Here is a 24,136-nt window from a genome sequence, read left to right as displayed (position 1 = left end):
AGTGTTTTGATAAAAGGTTAGAAGAGAGTTTAATATGTTTAACCCCTTTTCATTAAAAATATATTTTCTTGCACCCTTTTACTTATCTTTTGGACAACCCTTTTATTATTGTAGTGGAGAGAGCATCAATATTGACTTGCATGTGCTCCTATATGCTACGACATTTATATTATCACGTATTTATGTACATAAAATAAAACCATAGGATAAAATTATCTAAACATAGGATAATGGTGTCATGATGATGCTTAACAGATAACTAAGTACATTTTTATGTGGTTTGATCAACATCATTGCTTTGACATATGCTATACTTTAAAAAAAAAAAACAGGAGAAATATAAAAACACTGTCAGAGCATCAATATTGAAATCATTCATTGTTGTTAAGATAAAGAAATTTTCTGTATTAAAAGCATTTAAAGAACTGTTACACAAGTTTCATTATTGTAGAGAGTTGCATTTTAATTTTAGGCTTGAAAGACGTTTTTATTGAGTCCCTCTCTCGTTGACCCAACAAAATGAGCGAAAAAGTTTAATGAGTACTCCATAAATGAAAACTGCACCAAATTATACATAGCATGCAAAAAACCCGAATAAATGATACTCGGTATGATGTAAAAAACGACCAATTTAATTATTGTAAATTGTGATCCAATAGGAAAAATATGATCAACAAAGAAATCTACACCAAAATTTGTACGAAGTATATACAAGTAGTACGAAAAACATAAATATATCAATGCAAAAACTAGAAAAGATCCGTTAAAAAACTAGATAAATCGCAATACAAGCGATAAAACTAATAAAAATAACAGTAATTATAAATTTAAGGATGTCATAATAATAATAAGGTACACATCAAAATAAAATCTCCTTCCAAGCTACCTAGATGCCTAAAAAAGCTAAGATATAATTGCATAACATCTAGCTATACTAATTAATTAAAGTGATGTACCTAAGTCATCACAAAATTACAATATATTTTTGTCTAATTATAATAATAACTATTTTTATATAAAATTTTAAAAACCTGACTATGTTTAATATATCTAAATTAACAGCCAACATTATGACGACGAATGAAAACAGCTTCCAAATCAGGAGGAGTAATAAAGAACTCCCTTTTCACGTTTAACATCTTATTCTTACACAATGCGCCACCACTCCTCTTTCGAGGGGGTGGCGGGCAAGGAAGCTTCGAGGGGATTCTCGAACCTTCCGAAGTCGGAGTCGTCGGTCCCGACGACTCGTTCTCTTTTTCTCCATCACTTACAATGACACTAGGACCACTACTCGTATAGATTGGCATCAGAGGAGTCCTCACGTTCACCACCGAATTCGACGATTTCTCAGAAGAAATCCCCATAATAATAGTATTTTTTTTATTTTTATTATTTTTTGTTATTTTGGGAGGATTTAGGAAAAAGGGTTTAATTTAGAGAAAAGAAAAAAGATGAGAGAGAAATTAAACGCGTATAAGATGGAGGAGGAATTGAAGAAGAGAAAGAGGAAGAGTTGAAAGGAATTATATAAAGGAGAGGAGAGAGAAAAAGGGAACCCGAGGAAACTCGTGAGTTGAGTTTTATAATTTTCCCTCCAATTTAAGGGTGGGTGCCCGAGAATTAAGCTGACCGGAATTTGGAAACGGGCAGTCTACTCTATCTGACTTGGCCTTCTTCTTGGCGGCATATTATTTGTGGGTTTTAGGGATCTTCAATTGCTCTATTTGTATCAATGTCTAGTCTACTCACTTCAATTCTCTTGATTTTAGTGATATCCTTAAATTGATTGTGGTGAATTATTTACATTGGGATCCAATCAATTTGAGTTTCTTGTGTTTAATCCAACGATGGATCATTGGCCTGGTTGTATTGAATAATTATGATATAGATTATTGCATACATAAATTAGAGAATATAACATTGTTGTTATTACGTACAATATGAATAAGGTATGTAATACTGTAAAGTCATAGATGCATCCTAACACACTAGAGTCTCTTGTGTTTAACCAACGAGACAATGATTATTGATTCTGTTAATTATAAATAATACTACAATTTTATGTAAATTAAGATACTGACATTACGAAGTACTAGATTTAATTTTTTTTAATTGTGAAATGCGTGTAAGCAAGGAAGGTAATAATGGAGTTTTCGAATCAGACAAACATATAATGAATTGAATAATGGTATTGAGATTATTTATTGTTATTTCCTTATGGTGACTGATGGCATGGGATCCAATGAGAGTTTCATTTTTAAACCAACGACGCAATGACCATTGAGTTTGTTGATTACAAATAGCTTAGATTATTATTATTTATGTAAATTAAAGTTTTAAGATATTGTTATAACGGAATATATGAATTTTACATTTGTTAAAAATACGTGTAAGGAAGGTAATATTGGAGTTTTTCGAAAGTCTGACCTAATGGAATAAGATAAGAGATAAACATTGAGAAAAATGTGTGATATATTCACTAAACATTACTTGATGAATTCCATTATATTGTTAAAAAAAAACCTAATTTTTCGAACGTATTTATCATCTATATACAACCATAAAGCTAAGGTGGTCAATAAAATGATTTCTTAAGACAAAAAGGGCAAAAAGAAAAAATCAACTTCGTATAAGGTAGTTTATGTCATCCCCACTCCTTGGAAACTTTTCATCAGGAAAGAAAAAAGCAATTTATGCAAATTTTATACTATTAAAAAATAAGTCAAAGGTTAGTAGAATATATCATATGTCCTAGATATGTAGACATTGTGAAAGTCTTCCTAAATTGTCAATTTCCAAAGAAAAGTTGTTGCATGCATGCATAGCAGCAATTTTGTAACATGTTCGGAAGATTAGGAATCCGATTTTTTGGAAAAGTAAAGTTCCTAAAATTAAGTATATATACAATGTGTATTAAAATGATTAATAGAGTTACAACTAATTATTCTAAGAAAGTGACAAGCAGCAATCCTTATGGCTAGATAGATTATGTGAGTATACTTTAATTTGCTTGACCTTTAATACAGTATGTTGTTCAATTAGTCCTCTCCATTCCCAAACCTAGTTGTTAGACTTGTAATGGTTTATATTTTCGAAACAGCTAGAATATTCATTCTTAAATTAATAGTATGAGGGGTACTTTAATTTGGGATGACGATCTTACATATATTGCCATATATATTGGTGTGGTGTCGTTTTGACTGGAGTGGTTGAGAGTTATTCTTCCAATTCAAGTGTGCCCGAGAGCCTACAAAACTAAAAGACCTAAGAGTACGATGCCTTGGGGTGATCTCGGAAATGGCCCTTCGACAATCAAGTTAGGGATGCCCTTTAGAGAGAAAATGGCCTGAAAAGCGGGATCTAAAGATTAGAAAAGAATTACCAATCTTTATTAATTACAAGTATGATATACCATACATAGTAATATTATAATGACAAACATGCACATCCAGAGTAAATTAAGGATAAATAATCTGTACTGGTTATACAGTGACAATGATTATGTGCTAGTTTAGTAGTAATGAGTTTGATCATGATAAACATGATTCTTGAGAAGGGTATTGATATCATTATACCAATAATTGGGCAGTGACTTAAACTAGGCTCAAACTTTTTATTTTTTTCATCTTTATTCTTCTCTTTTTTTTATAATAGATGAATGCACTTTTAATTTTTTGTATTACTTACACAGTTATTTGTTGGAAAGAAATAAAGGAGCACTAATCTAAGTACTATACGTATATACCTATAGCGAATATTAAAAGGTTCAATACAAACACAACAGAGGGACTAAAATTACCTATTCAAACTGTATATAATAATATAATACTCAAACTAGCTAGCTATTTTAATTTGTTCAAAAGATTATATGATTAATCCCTTTAATCTATATACTAATATATTAAAAAGCGTTTTTATAATTCATGTCACCCACAATCAATCAAAGAAATTATAACATGATTTTTAAAAGATTTGATCTCTCATGCCCTCAATATTATAACATCAATATCTAAACCATAAATATTTGGATGCTTTTTTTTTTTTTTTTCAAAATAAAAATTTATAAGGTGAAAATAAATTGACCCGGGGCTACTCCCGGACCTAAAAAACTATTTTTCTTGAAATCAAAGACATGCATATAATTTTTTTTTTTTTTTTTTTTGGATACAAATAATAATGCCTTTACCATTATTCTTAAATCATGAAATTTTTCTTAAGAATTCACATTTCTCATATTAACTCAATTTTTATATGGTTTTATTTAATTTAATAGGTGACGAAACTGCTAAAAATATTTAATATATTCATAGTTATTTTAATTAACACAAGATAACAAAAGCTATTATTATGTCCAACGGTAACTTTACCATCAATAATAAGAGTATCCAATATTAGTGTTGTCTTTGCCAGTTTGCCAATTGTTAAAATATCGTTGAGTCAAATTCCTTTTTTATTTTATTTTATTTTATTTTTATTTTTTGGAAGACAGTCAAATTCTTAATTAATTCATAAAAAGATTGGAAGCTTTAGTAAAGAATGAAGGAAACATAATAAGGATACAATAAGGTGCCAACAAATCGAGGTGTGTCTTGTACAACGCCTATCCGGGGGGCCGTGTTGATGGAGAATTTATAAGCCAGTGACTTTGGACCTTAGTGTATGTTGCATAACTTATTACTGCTGTACCCGTCCTTGAATTCTATTCCATTTTTCTTGTGTGGAGTCGTTTTATTTATTTATTTATTTATTTATTTTTTTTAAAAAAAAAAAATTGAGTTTGTCCCATGCTACTAGTGTTCGAAAGTCCATTACATTACTCTCACATTTATTATATTTAATCTAATTAATTTCTGCTCTCATTGATTTTATCAATATTAAAATTAACAAAGCTAAGTAACAATTTTTTTGGGGGTAGGTAAGGGAAAGGATGGCCCAACTAGGTCAGAGCCTCTCACTAGTCAACGCAATAAAGATTATTTGAGAATGAATGGAAAGGTTAGGGTAAGGTAATGTACATATGTGTACAAGTTTAGAGAAACACTCATCTTATTTGGAAATAGAGTAAGAAAATAATTTGAATTTACTAATACTGGAAACAAAAAATTTACTCTATATAAGTATTTTGTAATTATGTAGCTAGCTTTAACAATAATTTCATCAATCTTTTACATGGAGTATGTATCATTTAGTACTGTATAATAAGATATGAAATTAAATTCCGTATACATCAATATCTTTTGTGACTCTCTGTACACTTAAAAAATTATACTAGGCCATAAAAAATAAAGCACAATCTTAACTTTTTTGAAGAAATGAACTCTATTTATAGCACATTACTTACCAAATAGAATTTGTTATATACACCCGGGTGTATCGTACACCCGGGTCATTTGCTCATTTAATCAACAAATGAGCAAATAATTATTGGTCATTTATTAAATGAGCAAAAATTATTGCTCATTTGTTGATTAAATGAGCAAAACAATATTTGAATCATTGTCGTCGTCATCAATGGTATTGCGAATAGCTCTACGAAACTTGAAGAACCCATATCGTCTTCCTCTTCTTTGTAATTTGATTCAACATCATTATCATCAAATTTGCTTCTCCAGCTCCAGCTTTAGCTCCACAAATTACCAAATAAATCAACATCAACCCAAAAATCATCAAATTCAACAAAAATCACAAATTAAAAAGATAAAAATCGGTGAAAAATCAACATACCATAGCTTTCTAGGGTTTGGTCATCTTTCATAATCTGACCTTTGTAGATCAACCTCTGCTGCTCGGCAGGAACATCACAGTTTTGCGCAATCAATAACAAGCAATTTGAAAGCGTTGATGTTGGAATCAAGCGTAGTTTTGACTGAAAATTTGGAGCCGTTGGAACATCAAATGTTAACGGAAACTTCGCCAATGGCAACAGGAACGATGTCGCTTGAATCTCCTACCGCTCTCATAGTTATGGAAAGGGGGAAAATTGATCGATATAAGAGAAGAAGAAAGTCTAACCAGGCAAACTAATCTAAACTTACGAATATACCTCCGGGTGTACTTAGAAGAAGGTACACCCGGGTGTACAAAACAGGCTCTCCTTATGAAAAAGGGAGCCTTTATAAATTTTACCTCAGTGAGATTACCCTCATAAATTCAAGTTTATTTCCTTTTTCCATGGCCATAAATTTAAGATCATTATTACAAGTAGCACAATTATGTGACACAAAAAAAAAAAAAAAAGAAAAAGAAAAAAAAAGGGACCAAGACCAAGGCAGTCGACATTAGACCCAAAAAAAAATAAAAATGTATTCGTATGGTGTGGCACTACGGCAGGATCTCCGATCTAGTACTTGAGAAAATTATCGAACATAAATAGAGATATTTATGATGTAAGCATTAAATTTTCTTCATGAGTTATTTACCAAATTTCTTGGTTTTTCTCTCGTAGGGTGACATCTGAGTATCTGAAATATGTACGAATATGATTATGTCTACTGAATATATTTTCGACTTCTATAGTTATTATGTTTTCAGAGTCTCACCGTCCAAAGTCACAAATTCTCTTGTATTTTTGGTTGGTATACTTTTTGTACTATATATAATTACACTTTGATTACTTTTTGTGATTTATAATTGCGACAAAACATAATCATGTATAATTTTGTTTGAATTTTTTTTAATATTCACTTTTTATAATTTTACAATGCTTAATTAGAGATACTAAATGCTAAAATTGTGCGTTGGCAAATGTTATGCTACTTTACATAGAAGCAATTAATTAAGAAATGGGGGTTACAACGATGATCAAATGGGGTTATTTTAATGTATAAGAGTTTTCAGTAATGGAAAAAGGGATTACTCTTATAAACAAGTATAGTTTTTCTTTTAATAGTAAAAATAAAAGGAGAGAGGCCGGGTTACTTGGATGAACCAATGGGGCTACTTATTTTTCTTTAATTAATTGATGTTGCTCGTATAATATATTGGGGTTACTCTTATGGACAAATTAAGGTTACACACATGATGACATGAGTAATTGATTATGATTATTCTTGTAAGCAAATGTGGCCACACCATATGGCTGGTCATACACAAGACCTAGTCTAAAATAATACAGTGTATTTATATTTGATATGGATGGGGGAAGTTAATTTTCCCCTTAGTTTTCAGGTTACAAACCTTCTTATAAAAGAGGTAAAAAACAGAATACTACTTAAGACGACTATAATATAAAAAATTTATACTCTGTAAATCTGTAATAATAAAATTTTACAATAATATGACAATCCGATCGACTCGAGTAATCGACTAGTAATGCAAGTATAATTATTGCATTTACAATGTTTATTGGGAGCATTGAAAAAGAGAATATTTAAGTTTCTCAACATGAAAGACAAGCTATTTAACGAAATCTTTACTCGTACTTTCTAGTTTCTAGTAAGGCAAATAGCAGTTGGTGTGTAAAAAGCCAACAATACAATGACTTTGATCACTTGCTTTACGTTATGTTTGGAATTAATGGATAACCAAAAAGTCTTTGGAGATTTAAAACAAGGGAAGAAGCAACCTAAGATGCATTAACTGATTTTTACACCTTCACACGTTATCATCATATAGTTAATGGAAGTGGTTTGGAGTTTGAAACTGGTACTATCTTCTTTAATAGTCCTAAAACCAGCCAGACAGTTTGATAATTTTACAAACTCATCACCTCCCTTGGTCTTATAATTCCAAGTATATCCTAATGCTATATACCTTCATGTCCGAAATTAATAGCCACGTTGATAGTGTAATGTTTGCAATGAAACCCAACACCCTTTTTACTATCCATATAAAATAACTGTAGATTGAAGATCTGAAACTGAAAAAGGATAAGAGAACACAGATGTAGTTGGCATGCCACTTGCCACCCCCTAAGACTGAGTTTAACCCAATATTAGTAATAAGCAGAAAGCCATTTCCACTCAACAAAATGAAGGAACACAATTTCTCTGGAAATATTAATATTATACATAACCATTTTACTGTTTCTAGAAAAAACAAACAAAAATACTGCCATTATGTTATAGATTGTTAAAAATCTTACCATTTTGTTTTATGTATTCTTGATACCATGTGACAGCACCTGATAAATTAAGAAACCATCTGTATAATATACTGAGATTAAATTTCTGACCGAAACCAGCTTATTATTGAACCTGAATTGAAAACCAATAGACAACTTCACATGCTGTGTATTACTGGCTTACTGCTATTTGATCTTCATTATTGAGGGAAAACGAGAGCTTGTGTAACAGAAAGCAACTAATTCTTTTACAAATCATACAAAGTTTGGAATCCTGTTTTGCATAGTGTACGTCAACTTCGTGTTTAAAATTTTACAAGCATCGTTTGGGGGGAGAGGGAGAGTATACACCGAATCATATTATGACGATATCATAAAGTAAGGGATTTCAAAGAAATCTCCTATAATTTACATCCTTGAGTAACCTGCTCGTTGATCTTCATAATGCTCCATGAACGCGTCATTGAACTTCTTAAAGCTCTCCATGATAGCAGGCATGTCTTCCTCAGCAGGTAGAATGGTAGTCCTCATGTGGAAAACCCTGTTATACAGTGAAATAGCCTATTATTCAACATCATTATCATGTTTTTTTATGGCTTTTATAAGTTTCTTGGGTTTGAAGTCTTTTCTTTCCTTTTCTTTGGATAGGATGCAGAAAATTCAATAGATGTACACAAATAATCAGGGATGAAGCTCAACATGGAACCTTGTTTACCTAAGTGTTCGACCTCAACCAGTAAAGAAAGAAGTTAAAGGTTTTTATATAGAGTGTGAACAGGTTCTGTGAATTCTAAGTTCAGCTGGCCAAACTTTCCTAGGAAAGGGCACCAGATGCCTATAAGTTTACCAAATTCAATTGGGAAAATGATGTGCATTTTCAAGTTTGACAGGTTCTTCCACATTGAAAAAATAGGCTAACAAACTAATTGAACAGTTTGTGCAAGATACTGAAGAGAATAACGATTCTGTAGATAAAACACTTGCTCTTATTAATAGTTTAATTTTCAACTTGCAGTTAATCAGAATCATTATTGGTGTATATTACTCGGTACACCCTCTCATAGTTACTATGATAGTTAATTCAAGATGCTCGTCTGTTATATACTGACTTACTGAGAGGGCCACGTATGAGACAAGACAACAGTTTTTTTGTTTTGTAAAATTAGGTTATGGAGAAATAGTAAAGGATTTTAATTGTGAAACGAAACTTAAGGCTGCATAATACTTAAAAAAAAAAATGAATGTAATGTTCCAGTACCCTTCTTTCTGTCCAAACCCTGAACCAGGAACAGTGGAGATGCCGGTGGCTTCCAAGAGCTTGAGACAGTAGAAAACATCAGGATGTTTGCCAGCATTCTTTGCGGCCTCAACTGCCTTAGGTGGCAAGCATATTTGAGGGAATGAGTACATGGCACCTGAATCAAGGATTTATCTCACGAATGAATTTCTGTTCAGAAATAAATACAGGATACACAAATTCACACAAAAGATGGAAATTACTCTTTACCTTCTGTGAAATTGCACACAACATTTCTACAGCTGTTAAACCCATCAGTCATTATTCGCGCTCTCTTCCTCAATGATTCCAGAATTCCTTTGCTGCAAAAATATTTATGCATTATTATATATATACTCTGCATGATGGGTTTTTGTCTCCATTCTAGAAATAAAGCCCTATCCAAATTTCCTTCCTCTCAAAAAACTTGTTAAGATAATAGTTCATTGATATAAGAGATTCTTCCTCTCAGTCGATTAGCGAATAGAACAGAAAGGAGAAAATTCATGTCTTCTAACTGCTATCTAAATAAAGTGTAAACCAATTACCTCTCTTGTTCAAATCTAAGGTAAGAGATATCCCCAGGCTTTGGTGGATTGACCATCAATCCTAACTGTTAAAGGGAAAAAGAACAATGATTAAGCATACAGAATCCAAAACCTTGCCTAAGGAAAAACAAGAGCATCCAAACTGCAAATAAGTTTGAGAAACTTACAAATATTTGCCCTGGTACATTGGGACTTAGTGCAATTGAGGCAATCTTGTATATTTCATCAACTGACTGCAATGGAGACCAACAACATCAGATGGCGTATACACTTTCCATTCATATGAAGCAGTCAAGCAATTGCTTACTTGCTTTCTACCGTAAAAAAGATAAGTTACTTGAGGATTAATATTTGAAATATTTCCACTTGCAATCAATGAGAAAATGACTGACTGAACATTTTTGGTAACTAAAGGGTGCTCCTCAGCCATAGCTATGCAGATTGTTCATGAAGCGCATGCCAGAAACACCACTAGCAAACAACTGAAGATTTTTCATGACTGCTAAGGATTGTATAATCAGACCCATCTTTAAACAAAGTAATATTAGAGGGCTTTGTTTTGCTTTATTTCAATTTTTGCAATATGAGGTATTAAGTCACTTATACAGAGTTACGAGAACTGAGGTCTGTGAACTGTGAAGTCATTATTTCTGATTTTTCATGCCACCAAGAAATAAATTATAAATAAAGAAAAGATATTTCCATCAAAAAGCATAAAATTTGGGGTCACCGACTGAAAAACGTACACCATTAGTCGGTCAAAGCAGCTTAAATTGAGGACCCCTCTTTCTCTCAATTAAAGGGAATACTTTGTTTGAATTTAATTTAAATCCAAGTGAGTTTTTTTAAAAAAAATTTCCCATTTCAAATTTCTCATTTTCATAAAAAGTTCATTTGGAAATCTTTCAAACACTTGGTTGTAAGAGAGCTTCAAGTGCTTAACAGTGTAGTTATCATTGGGAAATGGGAATGCACTACAGTATGTCAGTATCTAATGCCCCTTGAATAAGTCAGACACTAATTTTTACTAAAAGAGCTGACGAGGGCAACGTAAAATAGATTTGGAAGCTCTGTAAATGTTAACTAGTTAAGGATGGAATGAGCAGATAACAGAGTAATACAATCACAACTCAAACAAAAATTTGGGACAAAGACAAACCTTCTGAGGAATGTTTGTCATCTCAAAGTATCCACCCCTCTGTCCACATTCACCCCAATATCCTTTTGACACTGTGTGGAAAGACACAAGCTGGAGATCCTTGTTCATTGGTGGGCCCATGTCCATTAAAACCTTCCAGAAAAGGATATTAGGTAAGTTTAAATTCTTGAAGGAAAGATAAATGAACCTGAGCCATATTTTACCAGGCGCTGAAATATTCTGCGTGACATACCTTTCTTGCACTTACAAAGGGGCGCTCATCTTGGTATATGTTTTGTTGATATACTTCATCAGCTAGAAGCACCAACTTTTCTTGGATACAGAAATTCACTATTTCTTGTAAGTTGGCTACACTAAGGCATTGTCCTGTAGGATTTCCAGGGTTAATAATAACCATTGCACGTACCTGACCAACATGAAAGTTAATAATAAGATACATTATCTTGCAAAAACAATGACCAAATTGAAAAAAAAAAATAAAAAAAAAAATTGAGAAGTTCACATATATATTGCATTAGGAATATAGAACCAGAATGTAAGATTAGCATGCCATCAGTAAGCCGAGATAACTGTACGAAGTAGTACTTAGAGCACATATTCCAATAACAGTACATCAGTCATGACCTCAACTTAAACCTTAAAATCTTGGCATTCCAAAAACTAATGGGTATTTATCAACTAGCAAGAGAGGATAAACTTTTAGGAATAACCACACGCATCAAATACAGCTTTGCTACAATTTTCTTTCTGAAACTATTAGCGGTTTTCTATACATCAAACATCATGATTCAGGAGAGCATACTTACTTTTATTCCTTTGAATGTGGCTTGTTGAATTGCATCACGGAGATTATTGATATCAAGCCCCCAGTTTGCAGTCTCCTCCAGGTAATATGGGACAAGAGAACCACCCAATAATGATATTGAAGCAGAATAAAGTGGGTACTGTGGAACAGGAACTAGGATCTGAAAGAAAGATAGATCAATAAGGCAATAATGACCAGAGATCAACACTTCTACTTAAATAAAGGGAAAATATCGGCAAGTAAAAGAAAAAAGGATCAAAAGAGACTTACCCCATCACTTTGGCCTCCAATGACAGCATTCAAAATTTGCATCACTCCCTTGCTAGCACCATCAGTTAGGAAAATGAGTTCTGGATCACTGAAAACCAAGCAGAAACAACATTAGTCATACAGTCAACAAGCAAACTTAGACATATTGAGGCTCGAGTACTGGATGATCAATAACATTGCCATGAGAAACATGCATTAAATCACCTTGGATACCCATCCCGCCTTTCAATAAACTCTGCAATCTCTTTCCTTACGCCAGGAATGCCTCTTGAATCACTGTAAGCACCTAATTCAACATACAATAACAAATGTTACACATACCCCACTTTTCATGAAATATAGTATAACTTGGCATCAAAAGTTGCATTTTTTGTAAGGTTCTGAAAGCACCAAGAGACTGATAAAATAAGGGAGGTGAACAAATGTTAGGTATTATGAAAGATGAAGTTGACAAAGAAATATAAAATAAGGGAGGTGAACAAATGTTAGGTAATAAAAGACGTATCTGCAGAAAGGGAAAGTAAACAAAGTATAAAGTGGAATATCTAACAGAAAGAACATTTGCTACATGAAAAAGAGGTAAAGTTGGGATTTTGGGGTGGGGGTACACTTGCATGAATCAGCAAGGTATTGGGATTACAGACAATAGTACAACTGTATAGTTGTAGGCAACCTACAAAATCAGAAAGATTAGACGATGACAAGGAGAAATGACAATCAGCAAAGAATATTAATTGACATTGATGTATCAACGGATTTACTGATTTAGCATGAATGCAGATTGACTGAGCCAATCCAGCAACATAATGGATAACAGCAGTGTCATCAATATTTTCCCAGTGAAAGCAAATAGACCCAAACTTCTAATAGATACTTCTCTTCTTTCATGAGCCGCCTTTGGGTGATGTATGGAAATCGACTTGATATTAGATTAACAAAGTAACATAAATCCCATTATTGGTACAATCTAGGATGGTCGGATGCATGCAACCTCATTAAATAAGAATATAGATGCAAACATGAATAAGATTTCATTTGTAGCAATTCTGGCATATCACATCAGTAAGAGGAAACAAAAGTTAAAAATGTACCTAGACCGCCTGAAGTCATAGAAAGGTAATGCTTAGCCCTTGCAATTGCATCAGCTGGGAATACAATTCCAACATTAGGATCATCAAGTAGGAACGGAGCTTGACACAAAGCAACCACCTGGAAGAATACGCTTTTTAAAGTTTATACACAAACTTAAATACCGAACCACAAAGTGACTAATATAACTTCTATTATGTAAAACCTGGCGCGGGAATGTCAATGGTTTCTGCCCTAATGCATGAGGATTTCCAACATTTGTGAAGATGATCTGCATGGGTACATGAATAGTCAGAAAATAAGACAAGATTTGAGTGCGATAGAGCACTAAATTAAAATGTCTAGAAAGAAGATGATGCAGGAGAATTAGCTCGAGACATGGTTCATCACTGAGGTATATGCCTTGTGACTAATCACAAGATTAGCTATGTTTTTTCAGCTGTATAACATGTCATCAGGCAGAAGGCCAGTCTTCAAGGCTAGTCATTTAAAATAGTAAGTTTAATAGAATAAATCATTTAATATCAGGAGGCGTAATATCGAGTAGCAAGAGAAACAGAACACTCGAAGCAGTGTTATCACGCCCAAAACAAAAGAGATAAATTGTTCATATATTTCTTCATAAATGATATAAATGTGTATGACAGAATCAAATGGATGAGGAATCTGATCTCAAATCCCAACAGAAAAATCACACTTCAGGTAGGGGTCTCAACAAGCCCAAAGAATGGAGTACAAAAACATTATTCCATTTACCTTCTTCCCTTCTTTCTGGAGCTCAGAAGCTCGAAGATACAGCTCACCCCTAACAGCATATTGGCACTTCTTCACATTTTCATTCAATCCCTCATAGTCCAGTCCCTTCGACATTTTAGTTAAAACTCAAGCTGATGTCCCTCAAGTCAAAAAGAGAGACTAAACAGCACCAAGTAATATGAGCTCAGATCATAAACCTGAAATTCAAATGTGGTAATCATATTAGATACAAAATAATAATAGTAAAAAAAAAAATTGCATTACACAAGCAATAACAACAGAGGTTTTATTACATACATCAAAGACTAGGCAAATACAGAGTTAAACATTTCTTTCCATGCAATTTTTCTACAAACTGCAAACCCATTAGACACATTTGCATGCTTGATCACCACTGTTCTCTAGCCAAATAAAACATTAAAATCAAGCAGCTTTTCAGTCATCATGATCATCAGAGTTATCTACTTCATAAAATTTGAATAACTGAAAACAAATTGATAACACCACGCCAAAATCAACTTATTTTAGGGCTATAAAACCAAAGCACTTGGCTTGTTCTTGATCGTTTTTTATTTTCAGTTTTCTGTTTTTATGAAAACATAAAACCAAAGAAGAAACTAGAAAAAAGTTTGTTTCCAATTTTTTGTTGTCAGTTTCCAAAATTATCATGATTAAAATAATTTAGACCATTTTTTTTATTCATTATATGACTATATGTTAAGCCTTATATCTTGTATAGCTAATAGGCTAAAATTACTGGCCCTAATCTCTTGTTAGGTTGTATATATATAAACTTCTTCATACAGTAATACAACTACGGAAAATTAATTCCTGACATGGTATCAGAGCCAACGTGACACTAGGATCACGTTGGCGAATCTCATCCACCCCCCACTTTCAAGTGGAATATTAAGCGATGGGTATGAGAAGGGCCCATGCTACATCCACACTAAATGGGCTCTCGTGTGAGGGGGCGTGATAGCGTATAAAAACATATTCGAGGGCCTCAACCAGCGGATATTAGTCCGTTTTATGTGAATACAATTGATCAACCAGCGGATATTTTCACTAAGGCCTTGAGCAAAAACCATTTCTTGTATATACTTGTCAAAGTTGGGCATTTGTGATTTGCATGCTCCAACTTGAGGGGGTGTTAAGCCTTATATCTTGTATAGCTAATGGGCCAATGTTACCGGCCCTAATCTCTTGTTAGGTTGTATATATATATACTTCTTCATACAGTAATACAACTACACAACTACGGAAAATTAATTCCTGACACTATATCATATGGTTTTAAAAAATAAAAAACAGAAAACTACAGAGAACGGACCCAATTACGGCATCAATATCCGAAATAGCAAGCAAATAATGACAGCAAAAATTCACGATGTGGGTTACACTAATCATCCTCTTTTGAATAACAAACCATCTTTCATCAATAATTAACAAACACCATTAAGTTCTAATCAAAAACCATAATCAACTAATACAGCCAACAAAACCACAAAAAATTGTATAATCATGTAATTAATCACTAAAATCAATCGCTTAAATGCAAATTAATGAATTAATCTCAACCGAGTAATCATGCATTTCAATACTCAACAAATAAACAATTTCAAACCAAAAGAAATTCCATCATTGCTATCAACCCCAACACCCAGAAAATCACAATTAATCATATAATATGAATACCTTCACTAAAAAATTTCCCAGAATAATCATAAAGATCCTTTTTTAAAAAACAAAGTTAAAGAAAATAGACCTGCAAATTAGAGAAGAAGTAGGATACCTGAGAGTTCTTGCTTAGAGTGAAGTAGCCAAGAAACTTGGGCTCGTCAACTGTTGAGATATTAGAAATGGGAAAATGCACGAAAAGAAAATAAGAATATACGTTTTTATTTATTAGGTAGGAAAAGTAAAATTTCCTCCGTTTTTATTTATTTTTGCAACACTTTAACTTTCACATAATCATATACGGTAAAATTTGGTTAAACTTGACCCAATTGATATTTTTAAGGTATCAACTTTTGTATTATTTTTAATTATTTAAAATTATTGGATTAAAATTATAAAATTATGTAAAGTACAATATTAAATAACGTAAAAATGTTACAAGTATTAAGAAACGAAAATACTCTGTAGATGTTTCAAAAAAAAAAAAAAAAAAAAACTCAGTAGATAAATAAAATTAATTGGATTTCATTGTCAAAATTAAGGAATGAAAAACTGGAATTTAGCATAAAATATTGTCACGTGGCAACAAGGAGAGCAATGGTAAGACCACAACCACCCAAAATGTTTAGAGATAATTATATTTTATGTTGATTTATTTTCATTTTAGTTGATTTTTTTGAACAATGTTTTTCAATGAAGGAGGGGAATTGGAATTACAAAGAGATAAAGTTCAAAGAGGGAAGTGTGGTGTAGCTTGAAGCTACAAAAAGTTTCTTGGCGGATATTGAAACTTGTTTTGCTACAAGGTTTATCCATTTTGGGACACAAAATAATTGTATGGTATTTAGTGATTTGCAAAGACATTTTTGTTATTAAAATTTCTTAGTTTTGATGTTTGGTCCACGTATAATAAAGCAACTTTAATATCACCATCGTTCTTACTTCTTACGATTTTTTGTATTGTCAATAGCTTGATACTATTATTATTATTATTATTATTATTATTATTATTATGCCATGATTGATACTTCATATATATTAACCCTTTCAATGATGTTGATTATATGATGCTAGTTATAGGATTTCAAAATCAAATTAGAAACTATAATTTATTCAAACATAAGAATCTCTCTTTTTAACTCACTAAAGTCCCGTTTAGTAGTTTTTTTTTTTGTTTTTTTTTTTTTTATTTATTTATTTTTATTTTTATTTTTGAACGGGAAGAAAATATTATCATCAATAAATAGCTATTCGACATCTACAACAATAACATTGATGTATAAACCACAGATTTAGAGAAAATAACATAACTTTTACATTCAAAATCATAACTAGTTTGCATATTTGATTGGCATTGCTCACACTCCACCGCTTCAAACTTGGTAAGATCAGAAATTTTCGATGTATTCGCATCTTTCTAAGTACAGACCTTCGCAATCAGCGCTGGTGTTCTGATCGTAAAGTTGATGACAAACCCTAAATCCATATGAATCTAAAACACCTTCCTAATTATTAAAACCCTAAAAATAAAGAATCAAAATCCCAAAAAATTGGGACAGACTCTCACAAATGGAGAGAATAAAGGAAAGCAAAAGGAAAACAAAATAAACACCTAAATTAAATTAAGAAAAAAGGGTCGAAAATAGTCTAAAATTCGAAGAAATTAGACTATTTTCGGCCTAAACGGCCAAAAAAAATTGAAACCTTAAAATAGAAGAGAGGAGAGAGGAGAGAGAAGAGAGAAAAAGGAGAAGAGGGGGCTAGGTCTGTTTAGTTTGATGTAAAATGTTTTTCTTGGAAAATGATTTTTTCATTTTCTTGTGTTTGGTTTGTAAAGGGTGGAAAAACAATTTTCTCAATGGTCGAAAATTACATTTTGAATGATGGAAAACATTTTCCCTTACAAGACAAGGGAAACCACATTTTCCTCCCTTTGCCTTCCCTCCTTTTTGTTAGACGTATATGCTATAAAAAACTATAAAAACTTATCTCAATGGAATGCATGCAAACCAAATGACAGTAGCCGCGTCGTGGATAACCACTGACCTAATAAAAGACGATTCCGCGCTACCTCCCGGTGCAGTAGACGCAAAACGGTCACCCTCTAGGATAAGCATAGCGCTGGAGTTTGTGTGCACTCACAAACCTGACTGGAACTCAGAATGTTTGCCCAGAAATAAGAGAACAGTGTTCAGAATCTTTGAGGGTAAAGAGTTTTTGTGTTTTATATAATGGCTGGTGAAAGCACAACTATTTATAGGGAAGAAGCAATAAACGATTACCACAAGAAAGTATCTAGGTTCGTTTAGCCAAGTGACCAGATACGTTACACCAAAACGACAAGAAATAAATCTGCCAATTAATTAGCCGAAATCAAGGGCTAATTAAACTCTAACAGTAAAAATATAATTGAGAAAATTCCATTTATCAAAGTAAGAAAAAGAGATAAATAATTCTCCAAAAAGATAGAGGGCCCACAGTCCACCCACACCCGCGCATTCCCCGAGTCCACGAGTTCGACCCGGCTCGACGCGCGTGCGTGTGTGTGTGTGTGTGAGGTATAGTCAACAACCCACTTCCCATTTAAGCAACTAAGTAGGAGTAAGGTATTATAATATTTAAACAAGGGAGAGCACTCTTTTTCTTTCAATGTGGGACATTTACCTCACTTTTATATCACTCTTTTCTTTGTTTTTCATCAAGAATTTCCAACAATCCCCCATAGATTCGAAGATGAAGAAAAGAAAATAAGGAAACTGAATTCTGGGCAAAACAAACAATTTCATAAGTGTCAATGACTCGCGACTTAAATTGACACATAGCTTAGAGAACATCAAGCTATGATCCCTTTCCTACCAAGTGACCTTAGTCTTGAACTTAATAGGGGGTTAGGAACCCGTCACTTGAGTCACACAATTGACCATGTATAATATTCTGAAATTCCGCGAGTAAAATGACGCATTATACTGGCCATACGTTCGAGCCTGGATGCTCATAGGTGCTCTAGAGTATAAGCCCACGAAATACTCATAGGAAGCGGCCACACTTCCACACCTAAGTAGGTGAATCCCATCAAGTGTGAGCTAGAACACACCACCAAAAATATGGTTATGGGTTCATTAAGAGCCTTATGCTCAACCTCTTTCTCCATTGTAGCAAAGCACAAAACAAACATCTAGGGATGGACAAAAATAAAAATTTTGCTTCCGAATTATTATATAATGTTCCCCTTTGAACTCATAATGAGTAGGAGTTCATTACTTTACAATTCATACAACGGGCTTTAGCCCCATACCTTTCGATGTTTCCAAAACTAGTTTTCTTCTAGGCCTTAATTCAATGGATCCGCAACATTCTTTTCGGACTTTACATAGTCCAGTGATATCACCCCTTCAGATAACAAATTTCTGACAGCTTTATGCCTCAGACGAATGTGTCTCTTCTTCCCATTGTAGGCATAGTTGTTTGCAACAGCAATCACAGCTTGCGAATCACAATGAAGTGCAACTGAAGGAGCTAGCTTCCCCCACAGTGGAATATCATCAAGCATGTTCCATAACCATTATGCCTCATGACTTGCCAGTTCAAGAGCAATGAATTCAGATTTCATAGTAGACATAGCAGTACAAGATTGCTTACTAGATTTCCATGATATAGCTCCACCCCTAAGAGTGAGACATAACCACTAGTGGAGTTCACTTCGTCGTTGTCAGACACCCAGTTGGCATCACAAAAGCCCTCCAAAACTCCTGGAAATTTGGAATAATGCAAACCCCAATCCATGGTACCTTTAAGATACCTAAGCAATCTCCTGAGAGCAATCCAATGATCACTACTCGGGTTATGAGTGTACCTGCTCAATCTACTAACAGAGTAAGCAATGTCAGGTCTAGTGTAGTTCATAAGAAACATAATACTACCAATAATATTAGCATATTCAGACTGATGAATAGGATTCACCTTTATTTTTCTGTAGGTGGAAACTGGGGTCATATGGAGTCCTAACTGGATCGACATTAGATGAGTCAAACTTTTTGAGAAGCTTTTCAATATAGTGTGACTGGTTAAGATAGATGCCATTTGGAGTCTTTTTGATTTTTACTCCCAAAATCACATTTGCCTCACCCATGTCTTTTATTTCAAAATTAGAACTTAAAAATTCTTTTGTCTTATTTACTCGATCCAAGTTAGTCCCAAAAATTAACATGTCATCCACATAAAGATAAATAATCACACAACCATGGCTATCATGCTTAGAATAAACACAAGAATCACCTTCATTAACATGAAAACCATTACTAGTCATAGTCTTGTCAAATTTGTCATGCCATTGCTTTGGAGCTTGCTTAAGCTCATACAATGACTTGACTAACTTACAAACCTTGTTTTCTTGGCCTCGGAAACGAATCCTTTGGGTTGGACCATGTAAATCTCCTCATCCAATTCACCATTCAAAAAATGCAGTTTTGACATCCATTTGGTGAACAACAAGATAAAAAATGCAAGCAAGAGCAATCAAAGTCCTAATGGTTGCAATTTTAGTGATAGGGGAGTAAGTATCAAAATAATCAATGCCACGTTTTTCAGTAAAACCCCTCACTACTATTCTAGCCTTATACTTGTCTATGGATCCGTCGGGTTTTAACTTCTTCCTAAAGATCCATTTACAAGTAATGGGCTTGCAACCCCTAGGACAATCAACCAATTCCCAAGCGTTATTATTGAGAATTGATTGTAACTCACTATCAATTGCTTCTTTCCAAAAAAAATAGCATCATCTGACCTCATTGCCTCATCATAGATTCTTGGATCATCTTCCAACGCAAAGATATGAACAAAATCATCATCAATATTGAAAGATTCAGATAACAAGTTAGCAACAAAATCAAGTCCAAAACTATTATCCTTTCGTGCCCTTTTGCTTCTCCTTAGCTCCAAAACAAAATCATTGTTAGTAATAGGAGCATTGGCAAACTAACAGAACTACTAGCAGGTAATTCACTATCATTAGAAGGAGACATTTTCCAAGGAAAAATGTTCTCAAAGAATTCGGCATCTCTTGCCTCAATGATATGGCCACCTGCATAAGAGTTGTTAGTACCTTTAACAAGAAAACGATAAGCTGCACTTTGATAAGCATAGCCAATAAAGATAGTATCAATGGTTTTAGGACCAATTTTGTCCCTCTTAAAGCTAGGTATGCCTACTTTTTCTAGGCACCCCCACACTTCCAATTATTTCAGGTTTAGTACTCGACCATTCCATATTTCGTATGGAGTCTTTTCAAGCTTCTTGTGAGGAACCCTGTTCAAAACATGACAAGCAGAAAGAATAGCCTCCCCCCACATGTTATCAGGAAGCCCAAAACTAATAAGCATAGAATTCATCATATTCGTTAAAGTTCTATTTTTCCTTTCAGCTATACCATTTTGTTCGGGTGTATAGGGAGCTGTTGTTTCATGTATGATGCTGATTTTCTCACAGAATGCCTTAAGAGTGTTGGGGCCGTACTCACCACCCCTTATCAAACCTAACCCTCTTAATCTTCTGGTCCAATTCGTTTTCTACCTCAACTTTATATCCGAGGAATATTTCCTTAGCTTCGTCCTTAGACCTGACAAGATAAACCATGGTAAAACGTGAGCAGTCATCAACAAATGTTATGTAATACTTTTTTCCCCCTCTGCTCTCATGATTATTAAAATCATCCAAGTCACTATGAACAAGCTCTAGTACTTCAGTTTGCCTATCTACTGATTTAAATGGTTTCTTTGAATACTTAGCTTCAACACAAATTTCACATTTCCAAAAATCAGTATTAGAAAACCGTGGGATTAAGTTTAAGTGTTTAAGCCTTTTAATTGAATCAATATTAACATGACCCAATCTTGCATGCCATAAATCAATAGACTCAGTGATATAAGCAGAAGAAGTACTAGCATTCTTATTCATAGTGTTAACTTTAACATCAAGAGTAAAAAGCCCCCCATTATAAAAGCCCTTCCCCACAAATTCCCCATTGTGAGTAAGAACTAATCTATTAGAATCAAAAGGGAGCTTCAGTCCAGCTTTCATGAGAAAACTGCCAGAAATAAGGTTTCTGCACATTTCTGGAACATGCAAAACATTAGTAAGAGTAAGCAATTTTCCAGAAGTGAGAGTGAGAACGATCTTTCCTTTTCCTTGGACAGAAGCACTAGCTAAGTTACCCATGAAAACATTTTCACCATCAACCTTGTCGTAGGTAGTGAACATGTCTTTGTTGGTGCAAATGTGTCTTGTTGCGCCAGTGTCAACAATCCACTCAGTAGGATCACCTGTCATGTTAGCTTCTAAAACAACAACAATAATTTCATCAGTACTTTCAATAAGGTTAACTTGGTTCTGCTCGGTTTTCTTCTTGACCCTGCAATCTTTCGCCTGTGACCAGTCAGACCACCCTCAAAACAAGTTCCCTTAAACTTATATTTCTAGACTTTTCCTTTGGGTTTAAGTGGAGTGTTTTTGGACTGGTTGTTGTGTTTAAGTTCAACAAGGTTGGCTTTGGCAAAAGAAGAGGAAGGGAAAACAGATTGGCCTTTATATTTAATACAGTTCTCTTCCTAAATTTTTAGGTGTCCTACAAGTTCCTCTAGGGTAAGGTCTTTCTTTTTGTGCATCAATTGGTTACGAAAATCCTTCCAAGAGGGAGGGAGTTTCTCAATACAAACAAAAGCAAGGGTTATATCACAGAAAGACAAACCTTCAGCAGCCATATTAATACAAACATTCTCATAAGCATGCACTTGATCAATAATAGGTTTATCATCCTAAACTTGAAAACTCAACCACTTACTAACACAATAACGTTTAGTTCTAGCATCATCGGTACCATACTTTTTCTCTAAAGCATCCCAAATATCCTTAGCATGATAAAAACCCATATAAATATCCAACAGATTATTCGATATATGATGCAGCAACATGCCCTTACAGCTTCAATCATCCTTAGCAAACTTAACATCAATTTCAGACAAATCATCCTTATCAACAGGTTCAACAATTTCATCAAGCACATAAGCAACATCAATTTGCTCCAAATAAAAACGCATCCTAACAGCCCGACGTTTGTAATTCTTTCCATCAAGAGGTTCTAACTTAGACATATCAGGAATCAGAAATTTGGAAGCCATAATAGTCTTTTAGATTATTAGACCTATATGCTATAAAAAACAGTAAAAACTTATCTCAATGGAATGCGAACCAAATGACATTAGCCGCGTCGTGGATAACCACTGACCTAAAAGACGATTTCGCGCTACCTCCCGGTGGAGCAGACGCAAAGCGGTCGCCCTCCAGGATAAGCACGACGCTGGAGTTTGTGTGCACTCACAAACCCGAAACTCAGAATGTTTGCCCAGAAATCAGAGAATAGTGTTTAGAATTTTTTAGAGAAGAGAGTTTCTGTGTTATATATAATGGCTGGTGAAAGCACGACTATTTATAGGGAAGAAGCAGGAAACAGTTACCACAAGAAAGTGTCTAGGTTCGTTTACCCAAGTGACCAGATACGTTACACCAAAACGACAAGAAATAAATCTGCCAATTAATTAACCGGAATCAAGGGCTAATTAAACTCTAACAGTCAAATTATAATTAAGAAAATTGTGTTTACCAAAGTAAGAAAAAGAGATAAAAATTTCTCCAAAAAGAAAGAGGGCCCACAGCCCGCCCACGCCCACGCATTCCCTAAGTCAACGAGTCCGACCCGGCTCGGCGCGCGCGTGTAGTGGTGTCAAAACCGAACCGATCCGAAAAAAAAACATTCGTTTCGAACTGTAACTGATCTGATTTGACTCGAGAAATTATGGACCCAAATCCGATCTGTAACCGACCCGAACTTAATCCGAATCCGAATTTAACCCGATATGAACTTGACTCGGCACTGTTGAATTCAACCCGAACCGGATATGACCCGACTTGAACTCAAACCAAATCGATTTGACCCGACTTGAACTGAACCCGATCCGAAAATGACCCGACAAATAACCGATTTAATCCGATCTGTTTTTAAATTGAACTGATATTAACCTGACTCGATTTTAAACCGATCCGATTTTAACTCGGCCATAATTTTAAACCTAACCGATTATTGACCTTTTTTTTTCAAGTTCTTATACTACTATCCATTTACAAATTTACTAATTATTGATAAGTTAGAAAGTCTAAAACTCTAACAAATATCTTATACAAATTGAATTAGTAATAAAGCAAACTAATAGTACTCATAGCATCATGAGATTAAACAATTGAAAAGTAGTACCTTAAAAAAAGAGGACATTATTTTTTTGTATATCACCATATGAGACTATTATCTATCAATCTATTAGTCTATCACTAGTTCATTACTATTTGTCTCACTTATGTACGTAGGTATGATAAGTCATCGATAATTATTCAATTTGAATTTGGCTCCAAGATAAATATTGCACAAGAACTGATTGATTGA

The 24,136-nt window shown here is 33.8% G+C and overlaps 1 protein-coding gene and 1 long non-coding RNA gene across 3 annotated transcripts; both read right to left on the bottom strand.

The window, feature by feature from the left end:
* Nucleotides 1–2,974: 2,974 nt before the first annotated feature.
* On the bottom strand, nt 2,975–7,057 carry LOC110709249. 2 transcript variants are annotated; one of them, XR_002508891.1, is made up of 2 exons: nt 5,728–7,057; nt 2,975–5,627 (listed from the first exon to the last, which is right to left on the bottom strand). It is a non-coding gene; the product is annotated as an uncharacterized LOC110709249 (long non-coding RNA). The 2 variants fall into 2 exon arrangements; XR_002508890.1 differs by having other exon boundaries at nt 2,975–5,621; nt 5,728–7,054.
* Nucleotides 7,058–8,237: 1,180 nt separating this feature from the next.
* LOC110709241 (glutamate--glyoxylate aminotransferase 2) lies at nt 8,238–15,889 on the bottom strand. The gene is made up of 14 exons (XM_021887459.1): nt 15,764–15,889; nt 13,969–14,165; nt 13,418–13,483; nt 13,215–13,332; nt 12,328–12,409; nt 12,124–12,211; nt 11,855–12,013; nt 11,281–11,454; nt 11,049–11,180; nt 10,057–10,122; nt 9,890–9,954; nt 9,573–9,664; nt 9,324–9,480; nt 8,238–8,606 (listed from the first exon to the last, which is right to left on the bottom strand). The coding sequence occupies exons 2-14, from the start codon at nt 14,080–14,082 to the stop codon at nt 8,474–8,476; spliced, it is 1,446 nt and encodes a 481-aa protein (XP_021743151.1). The 5' UTR covers nt 14,083–14,165; nt 15,764–15,889; the 3' UTR covers nt 8,238–8,473.
* Between the last annotated feature and the right edge of the window lie 8,247 nt (nt 15,890–24,136).

Source organism: Chenopodium quinoa, unplaced genomic scaffold, assembly GCF_001683475.1.
Source record: "Chenopodium quinoa cultivar QQ74 unplaced genomic scaffold, ASM168347v1, whole genome shotgun sequence".
Taxonomy (NCBI): Eukaryota; Viridiplantae; Streptophyta; class Magnoliopsida; order Caryophyllales; family Amaranthaceae; genus Chenopodium; species Chenopodium quinoa.
This window is presented reverse-complemented; position numbering and strand designations above follow the sequence as displayed.